Consider the following 12,719-nt stretch of genomic DNA (forward strand, 5'->3'; position numbering starts at 1 on the left):
TAGCGGTGACCTCAGTAGGCACGGACCACTTTGTTTGTAACAAGCCGATCTCGAAATGTCCATGGAACTCTTCGAGGAGCTAATTTATTTTTGAGTTTGCAGGTTTTAAAAATAGGGGTTTTTTTGGGGGGGGGAATAGCTTTCCATTTCCTAAGAGAGTTGGCTTTCTTCTAGGACTCACTTCATTTCTTTGCGGAGAAGACCTTAAACCGTTTTGAAGGGAGCCGCTTCCTGTCTACGCTTCGGCCGGGACTACATTTCTAAAAAGCAGTGTTACTTGGAGAGTTTACCCGAGTCTTGTTCCCCCTTCTCAGTGAGGCCGAGGGCTGGTCCTGGTTACTTGGGCCCAGGGAAATGCATTCTGCACATGCTCAGGAACATAGCCTTCAGAATTATATTCCAGGGCTGATGTAAAAAGAGGGTCCATACTCAGCTCAGTCGTTGGTTGGCTCTGAGCTTTATTTTAGCAGGTACTAGCTGGAGATCTCCTGCTATTACAACTGATCTCCAGGTGAACTGGAGAAAGTGGCTGCTTTGGCCATTGGACTCTATAGCATTGAAGTCCCTCCCCTCCCCAAACCCTGCCCTCTTCAGGCTTTGCCTATCGGCTGGAGATCAGTTGTATATAGCAGGCGATCTCCAGCCACCACCTGGAGGTTGGCAACCCTAAATATGAACTGTGTGGTATTATTAACCATAGCAAAGGTAATGAAGGGAAATCAGATGGTTTAACTAGTGTAACGGTCGTTCTCTCTCCCTTGGGAATCCTGGGCATTGTACTTATATACGAAGGCGGGGTGGTTCGCCATCCCTAATGAAGGATTTTCAGCTCCCTCACCAGACCGTAACTCCTAGGATTTCTTGTGGCAAGCTGTGACTTTTAAAAATAAAAACCCAATTAAGACTTCTTGTTTTTCTATGCCATTTATGAATGCAACAGACCCCAGAGGGGATACAGGGATGCAAGATTTATCCCATCACTCCATCTGGCAAGTTGATTGAAAATGGTGGCGCTGTCGAATCACCCCCTTTCTGGACTGTTCCATCCTGAAAATGGGAATCCTTCCAGTAAATGTAATTTTGTTTTTTTATTTGAATCATTTTAAACATGAGAATCTTTAGCCGACTCCTTGCTCTCTTTATTGACTTTGTAAATTAGCTGTTCAACTATGGTACATACAAGATGAGATAGAGGATGGGATTACTGCCAATATGTATTATCTCCACAATGGCATAAACTTTAAAGTAGGAGGGGACAGATTCGATGTTTCCGAGAGTGACTTAATTTTTTCCCAAGTGTCTTGGGAGCCTCAGGAGGGTGGGGCTTGGGGATGGGAGTGACTTCAATGGGGTATAATGCCATAGACCTAGGGTTCCCAGGTCCCTCTTCACCACTGGCAGGAGGTTTTGTGGGTGGAGCCTGAGAGCAGTTGTAATAGCTACTGTCTGGAGGTTGGCAATCCTACACAGAGTCCACCTTCCAAAGTGGCCATTTTGTCCAGGGGAACTGTCAACTGGAGATCAGGTGTAATAGCCTGCCGAGCAGTTGTTGCAGCAGGTCTCCAGCCACCGCCTGGAGGTTGGCGACTCTAGTCCAAAGCAATCTGATCCTCACATCCTTCAAGAGCTAGGGTTGCCAGTCTCCAGGTGGTAGCTGGAGATCTCCTGGAATTACAGTTCATCTCCAGACGACAGAAATCAGTTCCCATGGGGAAAAGGGCTGCTTTGGAGGGTGGACTCTAGGGCATTGTACCCTGCAGAGGTCCCTCCATACCCCAAACCCAGCCCTTCCCAGGCTCCACCCCCAAAATCTCCAGGAATTTCACAATCCAGAGCAGGTAACCCTATAAAGAGCACCAAAGCACACCACAGGTAGCCCTCAACATTCAGTTGGGAAGCCTGCCTCTTTGGGTAGCTTTGCTTGTTTGGCAAAACATTGGCATGACTTTTGGCCTCTGCCCTCCTGCATCAGCCCCTCCAGGAGATCATTTCAAACATACCTTATGCCCTCTCCAACCACATAGAGCTGAGCGTAGCAGCAACATGAAAGGGTCTGTCATGCATTGTGACATTAGAAGAAGTGAAACCAATCACTACGCTTGATGCATTGTGACATCAGAAGAGATGGAACCAACCAGGTACGTCTCATATTACTTTTTAAACCCCCTTCCCAAGCAGTGAGCAGGTTCTAGGTATGCTCTGGGGAGATTTTGGCTCAAAGCCCCACTCAGGATGCTCAGGGTGACCTCGAGAGGACCATTCTTTGGCCTTTTATGTGTGGTCTGTTTCCACTGGATCTGCTGCTCTCTAACCACACAGTATTTGCCGTCGATTTCTCAAAACACTATGCACAGGGGCTTCCTCCCCCCCCCACCGAAGAAATTCCAGGAGTACCTTGTGATCAGTTATGTATCCCCAGCGAAAATGCGGAGCGTCTGAACCATGTGTGAGTCCCTCCCCCACTGAAAACGCTGCTTTATAATTGGCTGGGGTGTACTTTTTTTTTTTTTAATATGTCACCCTCCCCTACCAGCCCCACAGCGGGATTCTTTCATTTGATCTGAACTGAGTGGCCATTTAACAGCCAAAGCAGAGAAGGGTCTGGACAACCTTCCCACACCAGTTTTTTTTTGCTGCGTAATTAAATACAGGGGTCATAAGAACATAAAAATACTTGCATGGTCATTTGTGACATTCAGAGTTGCATCGGTAGTCTCGCACTCACAAACAAAAATAAGGCTTTCATGCCTATAAGAGGACACGTATAAGGGGAGGGTGGCAAATCAGCCTGGCTCTATTCCATCCTGCCAAGAACTGAAACTGACCCATACTTGCTGTGGAGCTGACCAAATAAGCAGCCACATAGGTCATTTGAGATTATTTCAGCATCCTCTCAACTGTTCGATCTGAAACTGACCCACACTCGCTGTGAAACTGACCAAAAATATTCCAGCATTGTTTTCTCACTAGTGCACAAAATGATAGCTTCGAGGGGAGGCTGGATGATGGGGACAGACACGGGGCAGGGAGAAGTGAAAATGGGCGTGGGAAGAACAACCCGAAGTGACAAGTATGCACAGGGCCAGCTTTTGATTTGGGATTGAGGCAGACTTTAAACTTGGGGTGGAACAGCATCCTGAAAATGTGTGGAACACGCGAGGGGAGAGCGAGGCGACTTCTGAAGATCGGAAAATACATGCATAATTAAAACGAAGCCCCAAGGAAGTCGGGGGGTGACCGCGACGGGAACAACCCATGCATAAAATTCCTTTTTCTCTCTTGCACTCACCTTAATCTACCCCCCCTCCACAGGAAGGGTTGCCAAACTCTAGGTTAGAAAACACCTGGAGATTTGGGGGTGGAGCCTAGGGAGGGCGGTGTTTGGGGAGGGAAGGGACCTCAGCAGGGTATAATGCCACAGAGCCCACCTTCCAAAGTGGCCATTTTCTGCTAGCAAGAGACGAGGGACCGTACGAACGCACAGAGAAGTTCAGTGTTTATTTTAATGTAGTGGAAAGAAGAAGAAAAGTTGGTTTTTATATGCTGACTTCCTCTACCACTTAAGGAAGAATCAAACCAGCTTACAATCACCTTCCCTTCCCCTCCCCACAACAGACACCCGGTGAGGTAGGTGGGGCTAAGAGAGCTCTAAGAGAACTGTGACTAGCCCAAGGTCACCCAGCAGGCTTCATGTGTAAGAGTGGGGAAACAAATCCAGTTCACCAGATTAGCGTCCGCCGCTCATGTGGAGGAGTGGGGACTCAAACCCGGTTCTCCAGATCAGAGTCCGTCACTCCAAGCCACCGCTCTTAACCACTACACCACACTGGAAAGACAAAAATGGTAGAATGTAACCAAGTTGGCTTACCAATCCTGTGCTGGAGGATGAATCAGAACTCACAAAACTTTGAACTCTCCGCGGCAAGCCCCGGAGGAGCGGAAAAATCCACTGCAAAATAAAATCCCAGATGGTGGCCCTGAGGGTATGGCTGGCACCTGACCAGATAGAAAGCAGCTGCTGTAGGGACAGTTGTTAGGAGGCCGTGGGGGTGGTAAGGCCCAGCTTTGGTCTAGTCGTACATTATAGGTGAAGTGGCAGGTCTTGCATGAGCTGTAACTAGGGTTGCCAACCTCCAGGTGGTGGCTGGAGACATTATAAACACGAAGGGCTTATGAATGGGGAGTCAGTTGTGGTGAAGGGAGGCGACAGCAGGAAGAGGGAAGAGACCAAGGCCTGCATCGTTCATAGAGACTGGATTGGATTGGACCCTGCTTTGTAACACCCCTAGGGTTGCCAGCTCTGGGTTGGGAAATACCTGGGCCATTTATGCAGGATCAATTTTGACGCTCGCTCAAAGCTTTCTTAAAATGCAACCTTTAAAATGCCTATTTACGGTCCCGAAGCAAAAGGAGAAATTCCACCCACCCCCCAATCGCCTGCTCCTTCATTCCTGTTTGCATAGCCATTAGCAACCGCCGTGTACATAGCTAACGCACGGCTGTGATTTTGCATGGTTCCTTGAGGGGATTCTTTGTGGTGGGGGCAGAGCAAACACAAAAGGTCGAGTTGAAGGGGCTCTTAAGAAACGCGAAGAAGAATGACGGTTCAGCGTGAAAAACTTAAAAAAATATGCGGGGTGCTTCAGCCTGGAATGCGCTGCTAATTACCAAGCATAAATGGCCATGGACAAAGCCTATCTGAATAAAGTAAGGTGCCATATCTTCCATTTAATACCGCTGATGGGACAGAGAGGCACTTTCCCACATGCTAAATAATGCACTTTCAATCCACTTTGCAGTCGGATTTTACAGTGCGAAATGGCAAAATCCACTTGCAAACAATAGTTAAAATGCATTAAAAGTGGATTGAAAGTGCATTATTCGGCATGCGTAAAAGTTCTTATCTTTGGTGTGGAGACAAACATTTGAGCAACAGTTTTATAGCAGTATTTTCATTTGGATGCTTTTATTTTTTTGCTGCTTCTCTCCTGAAGTTTAAAGCCGCCAGCCCTCTCTTGCTTGTACTATCGATTCAGACCTGCTTGACATTTTACACAGGGTGCTTGTAAAAACATATGACCCCAAATATCCCCCCCTTCCTTGCCCTTAAAAAAAATATCCTGCCTGAAGCAAAGTTCTGGGGAACTGTTTTATGTCATTTGGGTCGTCCATAATTAGAGTTATTATACAGCTTTTTAATAAAAATTGCTTTGGCCAATGTGGCAATTCGCAACTTTCTAATGTAGACAATTTTTTTTTTAAAAAAAATATGGCTTTTGTTTTTAGATATTGTAGAACTCTCGTAAGTTTGATGTGTGTGTATGTGAAGTGCCGTCAAGTCGCAGCCGACGTATGGCGACTCCTTTTGGGGTTTTCATGGCAAGAGACTAACAGAGGTGGTTTGCCAGTGCTTTCCTCTGCACAGCAACCCTGGTGTTCCTTGGTGGTCTCCCATTCAAATACTAACCAGGGCTGACCCTGCTTAGCTTCTGAGATCTCACGAGATCAGGCTAGCCTGGGCCATCCAGGTCAGGGCAATGTGTGCATATATAATATAATATAGCTGCAAACATCAACATGTTTTCCTGCCGATTACCAGAAACCATTCCTAACCCTGATGGAAAAGAGTATTTTGATCTCTGAAAGCCCTACATTCCATCCCATGTATTGGTCTTGCCACTGTGTTGGAATATTTTTCGATTGACTGACTATATGAATGCTAGGTGTAAAAAGCCCCCATGGCACAGAATGGTAAGCTGCAATACTACGAACACTTCAAAATGGATGTGGACAGAATCGAGCGGGTGCAGAGGAGAGCGACGAGGAGGATCAGCGGCCTGGAGACCGAGCCCTATGAGGAAAGGCTGAGAGACTTGGGGATGTTTAGCCTGGAGAAGAGGAGGTTGAGGGGGGACACGATTGCTCTCTTGAAGTATTTGAAGGGCTCTCACTTAGAGGAGGGCAGGGAGCTGTTCTTGTGGGCAGCAGAAGATAGGACACACAATAATGGGTTGAAATGGCAGGCAGAATAGTACCGGCTGAATATTAGGGGGGGGGGGAATTTCCCAGTAAGAGTTGTTTCGACAGTGGAGAGGTGGTGAAATCCCTCTCACTGGCAGTCTTTAAGCAGAGGCTAGACAAGCACTTGTCAGGGATGCTCTAGGCTGAACTTGCCGTAAGCAGGGGGTTGAACTAGATGGCCTGTATGGCCCCTTCCAGTTCTATGATTCTAGTCCAAGCTCTGCTCAAGACCTGAGTTCGATCCCAGCAGAAGTCGGGGTCAGGTAGCCGGCTCCAGGTTGACTCAGCCTTCCATCCTTCCGAGGTCGGTAAAACTAGTACCCGGCTTGCTGGGGGTAAAGGGAAGATGACTGGGGGAGGCACTGGCAAACCACCCCGTAAACACAGTCTGCTTAGTAAACGTCGGGATGTGACGTCACCCCAAGGGTCAGAATTGACCTGGTGCTTGCACAGGGGACTTCCTGTATTTTAGGTGTAAATAAAAATGAGAAAAAAACCGTTTTTCAGACTGCCTTAGTAGTAAGCAGAGGGTTTGTGTGTGTGGAGGTACTCACTGGTACCGGCCCCTCCCAAATCAGTGCAACCTTATATGAATACCCCGCCCATAAAAAAATTATTATTACAAAAAAGCCCTGGTATTAAGGCTGGATTGGGCTCCCCAGATACTAAATCCTCGCTTTCTAGCTCATTGAGGAAGTCCCTTAATAATTCCGATGCCCTCGAGAGTCACCCTCCGTCCCGCATGCCTTCCTGAAAGTTAACGGGAGCCTGGAAGCAATTAGGAGACCGCCAAACCCCGTTTCATCTCGCTTCCTGTCGCCGAGGCTCTGGTCCCGTCTTTGAACGCTGCGGTCTCCGCCTTTTCGGCTCAAGCGTCAGGGAGGGCTGCCCGTGTGGAGTCTGGCTTGGGGGGGTGTAGCACCCGAACCCGATGACCTCCCTGCACACCAGACCAGTCATCCGTGAGTCAGGTTTTAGCGCAATACTTGTTCAATGTTCTGTCTGACCCGGGAAAATCCCGGGGCCGGCCAATCACCCTTGATGGTTGAGTCTCCAGGAAACGTTTCACAGTTATATATAAATCCAGCAAGGCCTGAATCCAGTTGGCTATCTTGATAAAGAAGAAGGAGAGTTGGTTTTTATATGCCGACTTTCTCTCCCACTTAAGGAAGAATCAAACCGGCTTACAATCACCTTCCCTTCCCCTCCCCACAACAGACACCCTGTGAGGTGGGTGGGGCTGAGAGTGTGACTCGCCCAAGGTCACCCAGCTGGCTTCATGTGGTCAAAAAAGGTAAAGGCCCCCTGTGCAAGCACCAGGTCATTCCTGACCCATGGGGTGACGTCACATCCCGACGTTTACTAAGCAGACTTTGTTTATGGGGTGGTTTGCCAGTGCCTTCCCCAGTCATCTTCCCTTTACCCCCAGCAAGCTGGGTACTCGTTTGACCAACCTCGGAAGGCTGGAAGGCTGAGTCGACCTTGAGCTGGCTACCTGAAACCGACTTCCGTCGGGATCGAACTCAGGTCGTGAGCAGAGCTTGCAGTACTGCAGCTTACCACTGTCCGCCACGGGGCTCTGTAAAATAAAAAAGCAGCATGCATACAGACAGGCAAGCTTACAACCTTCTATGATAATTTTTAATTTGGAGTTTTTATATTAGCAAGCACATGCACACAGAAAGTGGTACAGCCACCTCAGAATTGTCCATGCATAGCCTGTGGGGGCCAAGTGTCACAAGGGCTGTTTCCTTTCCAAATTTCCAGGAGGAAAGGGGGGGGGAGAAGGAGAAGAAGAAGAGCTGGTTTTTATATGCTGACTTTCTCTACCACTTAAGGGAGAATCAAACCAGCTTACAATTACCTTCCCTTCCCCTCCCCATAACAGACACCCTGCGAGGTAGGTGGGGCTGAGAGAGCTGTAAGAGAGCTGTGACTAGCCCAAGGTCACCCTGCTGGCTTCATGTGAAGGAGAGAGGAAACAAATCCAGTTCACCAGATTAGCCTCCGCCACTCATGTGGGGGAGTGGGGACTCAAACCTGGTTCTCCAGATCAGAGTCCATGGTTCCAAACCACCGCTCTTAACCACTACACCATGCTGGCTCTCAACGGGGCATGGAGTATCCCTGATTTTTCCTCTACCACAGTCCAGATTAGAGTCCACCGCACCTAACCACTACACCACGCTGGCTCCATGGGAATGTCTCTCTCTGCGAGTGAGTACCACTGAATCAGGAGCTTGCTTTTGGGCAGTAAAGGACAAAGTTTGATCAAGTGATGTTTGCTTGGTGGTCATGTCTGAGACAGGACCTGAACAAAACTGACTCTCTTCAAAAAACCAGACCCGCGTAAAGGATCGAAGTTGCACTCAGGTGTTTGGAGAAGGGGGCCAGAGCCAGCGTTGGCGACAGTGAGTCTGTCTCTCGGCTACAAAGAAGGGACACGGCTGGGTTGCAGCAAAGGCTCAATTTACTGGTTGGTTTCAATCCAGCGGTTTCTATACACAGTCTGTACAATGCATCCTTTCCCTCGCCCCTTGCCCCGCCCCCAGGCAATGGGGCGGCCCTCCCCTCCCACACCCCTCCCCACCCACAGGCAGTGAGATTTCATGCTCGTTTGAATATGACCCAATTTCACACACTTCTGTGTAGGGGGGTGGGGGGAGAGAAAAAGCATTGAAACGATCCATAGACCATTTCAGAGGGTAGCCATGTTGGTCTGCAGTAGAACAGTTAGACTCGAGTCCGGTAGCATCTTAAGAGACCCACAAGGTGCCGTGGAACACAGGCAGGATGCTGCTGCTGCAGTCGTCTCGTTTGGGGGCTTCCTAGAGGCCCCTGGTTGGCAGCTGTGTGAACAGACTGCTGGACTTGATGGGCCTTGACCTGATCCAGCTTGGCCTTTCTTATGTTCTTATGACCCCAGCAAGGGGCTTTCAAGGCAAGTGGAACTCCCTGCCCCAGGATGTGGTGATGGCTGCCAACTTGGAAGGCTTTAAGAGGGGAGTGGACATGTTCGTGGAGGAAAGGGCTATCCATGGCTACTAGTCAAAATGGCTACTAGTCATGATGCATACCTATTCTCTCTAGGATCAGGGGAGCATGCCTAGTATATTAGGTGCCGTGGAACAAAGGCAGGACAATGCTGCTGCAGTTGTCTTGTTTGTGGGCTTCCTAGAGGCACCTGTTTGGCCGTATGAACAGACTGCTGGACTTGATGGGCCTTGTCTGATCCAGCAGGGCTTCTCCTAAGTTCTTACAATAGGGCTATCCATGGCTACTAGTCAAACTGGATACTAGTCATGATGCATACCTGTTCTCTCCAGGATCAGAGGAGCATGTCTATTATATTAGGAGCTGAGGACCACAGGCTGGATAATGCTGTTGCGGTCGTCTTGTTTGTGGGCTTCCTAGAGGCACCTGGTTGGCCACTGTGTGAACAGACTGCTGGACTTGATGGGCCTTGGTCTGATTCAGCAGGGCTTTCCTTATGTGCTTATGTCCTTAAGGTTTTCGAAGTACAAACTTTCGTGAGTCAAATCTCCCCTCTGCAGACCAACATGGCTACCCTACTGCTGTGTAGACCATTATCACAGATGCCTACTGCTCATGTGCTGGGAAGGAGATACTGGAGACCATGATTGCCCCAGTACACGTAGACTGCATGGCAAAATGGAAGCATGTTTTATAGCTATCTGTAAGGATCTACAGCATGCTTTCTTCCTACACAGAAGTGCTTTTCGGAGAGAAGGAAATTTGTCGTGGTGGTGATAGCCCTCTGACGGGAGGAAAATTAGCTAACTTTACGTAAGGCCACGAAAAAGTGGTAGTTAGCTACATGGGATACAGAGACTCCTCCCGTCTGGCCCATGGAGCATTTGCAGCATGTTTGCAAATATATTCAAAAGGACTAGAAACTTGGGGGAGGGGTAAAAAAAGAACCATAACCAAGCTGCATAAAACAACTGGAATCCAAATTTTAGAGGGCAAATTTGTTCATCTCCCCCCCACCCATGTAAGTTTGTTCTTTGGAATAAGGCTGCCTGCTTGGATGGATCAGGGCAAAACCAACCGGCAATAGGCACCCTGGAGTTGTGTATGTACATAGCACGCCTCGATGCAGGAGGAACGGCCGCATCAAAATCCACAAGGAGGTGCGCGGTCTTGTTCCCCGCGTGTTCTATGGAAAGTCGACGAAGTCTGTGTGGGGTATGTATATAGTGCAAATTGGGGATCCTAGACCAGGAATGTAAGGCCGGGACGGCACTTAGCGGGAAGCGGTCCGTCTCACTGCGCCAGGATTCTGCCACTTCCTTGACTCTCGAGTTTTGTCTTCCAAAAGTTCTCGGCATGCCAAGCCCAGCTCCGGTGACCCGGGGGACATCCCAGGGTTAGGTGACCACGTTTGCTTGGAAAAAAAGAGAGTTCAGAGAGGAACGTCCTGGCTCCTTCCCTGCAGGATGGTTCTCGCGGACCATCTTTGGTTCTGGGGTGGGGGGCAGGCGCCGGCCCCCCGGTATCAGAATACAACTCTCCGGCTTTGCAGTCCGAATCCAGACCACGAGGTCCCCACCTGGTGCTTTCACGGTCTCGGATTTTTCCACCCAAGCTGATTCCCAGCGGTTCGGGGCAGCTGCTCGTGGAGTTGGGAGTTCGACACATGGCGGTCCCCCCGTCGCAAAGCCCAGGCAATCTGCAGCTGCGAGGCCCAGGGGATCTGCCGCAAACCCGTCCGAATTCTGAGGCAGTTTTCTAGCCCTGTGGCTCAGCAGGCAGGAGCCGGGATTCGGAGCCGGGATTCACGAGTCTTGTTGGAAGCTGACAGAGGATGGACTGCGGCATCACTGGGTCATGAGTTCCTCTTCTTCCATTGGCTCGTCCTGTTGCCTAAAAACACACAGGAAAGCAGGAAACAAAAATTAGGGGGGAAAATACATCTGGTCCAAGCACCGCCCTTGCAAGACCATATACGCCAACAGTACAGCTATGGCACAGATTTGAAGTTACTGAACACTTATTTCCTCTCCCCGGGGAACTCTGGGAAATTGTAGTTCTGTGGAGGGGGAGTAGGGCTTTCAAAGAAGGCTCAGGACCCTTATAAAACTACAAATCCCCATATGTCTTGGGGGGGAGGAAAGAGTTGTTTGCCAGCGTGATATAGTGGTTAAGAGTGGTGGACTCTAATCTGAAGAACCGGGTTTGATTCCTCACTCCTCCACAAGAGCGGCGGACTCTAATCTGGTGAACTGGGTTGGTTTTCCTACTCCTCTACATGAAGCCTGCTGGGTGACCTTGGGCTAGTCACGGCTCTCTCTGAACTCTCTCAGCCCCACCTACTTCACAAGGTGTCTGTTGCGGGGAGAGAAAGGGAAGGTGATTGTAAACCGGCTTACAATCACCTTCCCTTCCCCTTCCCACAACAGATACCCTGTGGGGTAGGTGGGGCTCAGAGAGTGTGTCTAGCCCAAGGTCACCCAGCTGGCTTCATGTGTAGGAGTGGGGAAACCAACCCGGTTCACCAGATTAGCATCTGCCACTCCAAACCACCGCTCTTAACCAATACACCATGCTGTCTCTCAGAAAGTCAGCATGTAAAAACCAAGTCCTCCTGCTCCTCCTCTTCTTTCTTCTCCTCCTCCTTGGTGCTGCTTGTCCTGTTGGGGGGGATTGCATGGGTACCCCATCAATACATGTCCAGCCCCCCCACAGGGCAAATAGCACCTCCCCAGGGTCATTTTGGGTTGCAGAAACAATACAGGGGAAAGGCTGAACTCCTGGCAGTGTGATGTATGGCCAACTGTCTGAATGTCAGGGCAGAGAACCCACCCCCAAAACAGTGGGAAATGACCGTGTCCAGTTTGGCCCCTATTGTGGCTTGTAGCCCCCACAACGGACCACCTGGACGCCGCCTCCTCCATGGCCTGGCTGGCCGGAAAGGGAAAGAGGGCCACTCACCGTTTCTCCGTCATCACAGAAAGCGAGGCCAGCGCCGTCACGGTCTCCACCTCCTCCGTGTCGCGATGCTGCGCTTCTAGGAACGAGTAGCCCACGGTGTGGGCAAAACGCCGCACGGAGGTCCAGTACTGGCCTGGAACAGAAAGGCAGGGTCGTGGCGGGTCAGGATCGGACCTGACCGACTGCTGGGGCTTCGGTGATTGTGGGGAAACCAAAGGGGTTGAGCTAAACACGATCTAATATAACAACCGATAAATCCTGCCTGAGACCTTAGACAGCTGCTGCCAGTCAGAGTAAGCAATACTGACCTGGATGGACCAAGGGTCTGACTCAGCAGAAGGCAGCTTCGTATGCTCTGGAAGTCAATTGGGTTGGATCCTACTAATGTTCTCAGCTAAAGGAGGAGCCTTTCTGGCCTAAGAGACAATCTCTGCCCTGAGTGGAATGGCTGGATCCAACCCCTTGCCCCTCCACCCCACTTCACCCCACCATTCATGCAGTAGGTCAGGGCTAAATTCCTTGTTGGGTGGGATTGTGGCCTAAACACTTCTCCTAGTGCTGAGTATTTTTGTTAAAAGACACCGATGGGTTTGTTTCTTATATGCCTTCCCTGCATGCTCTGGTGGCAAAGAAAACAAGGTTGCTAGGAGAGCTGAACGTTCGGGTTGATTTTAATGGTTGCTAGGTATCATTGGCCGATTGGGACACCACCACAATTTTTAGTTATTATTTCTCTGAATGCC

General features: G+C 49.7%; 1 protein-coding gene across 1 annotated transcript in view; it reads right to left on the reverse strand.

The window, feature by feature from the left end:
- Positions 1 to 10,820: 10,820 nt before the first annotated feature.
- Positions 10,821 to 12,719, reverse strand: part of HDAC7 (histone deacetylase 7) — a 150,388-nt gene continuing 148,489 nt past the window's right edge. Inside the window, exons 25-26 of the mRNA XM_056867129.1 lie at positions 11,977 to 12,109; positions 10,821 to 10,908 (exon numbers count right to left, since the gene is read on the reverse strand). Of these exons, the coding sequence (XP_056723107.1) occupies positions 10,863 to 10,908; positions 11,977 to 12,109 (179 nt within the window). The 3' untranslated portion in view covers positions 10,821 to 10,862. The remainder of the gene's footprint in view (positions 10,909 to 11,976; positions 12,110 to 12,719) is intronic.

This window comes from Euleptes europaea, chromosome 1, assembly GCF_029931775.1.
Source record: "Euleptes europaea isolate rEulEur1 chromosome 1, rEulEur1.hap1, whole genome shotgun sequence".
Classification (NCBI taxonomy): domain Eukaryota; kingdom Metazoa; phylum Chordata; class Lepidosauria; order Squamata; family Sphaerodactylidae; genus Euleptes; species Euleptes europaea.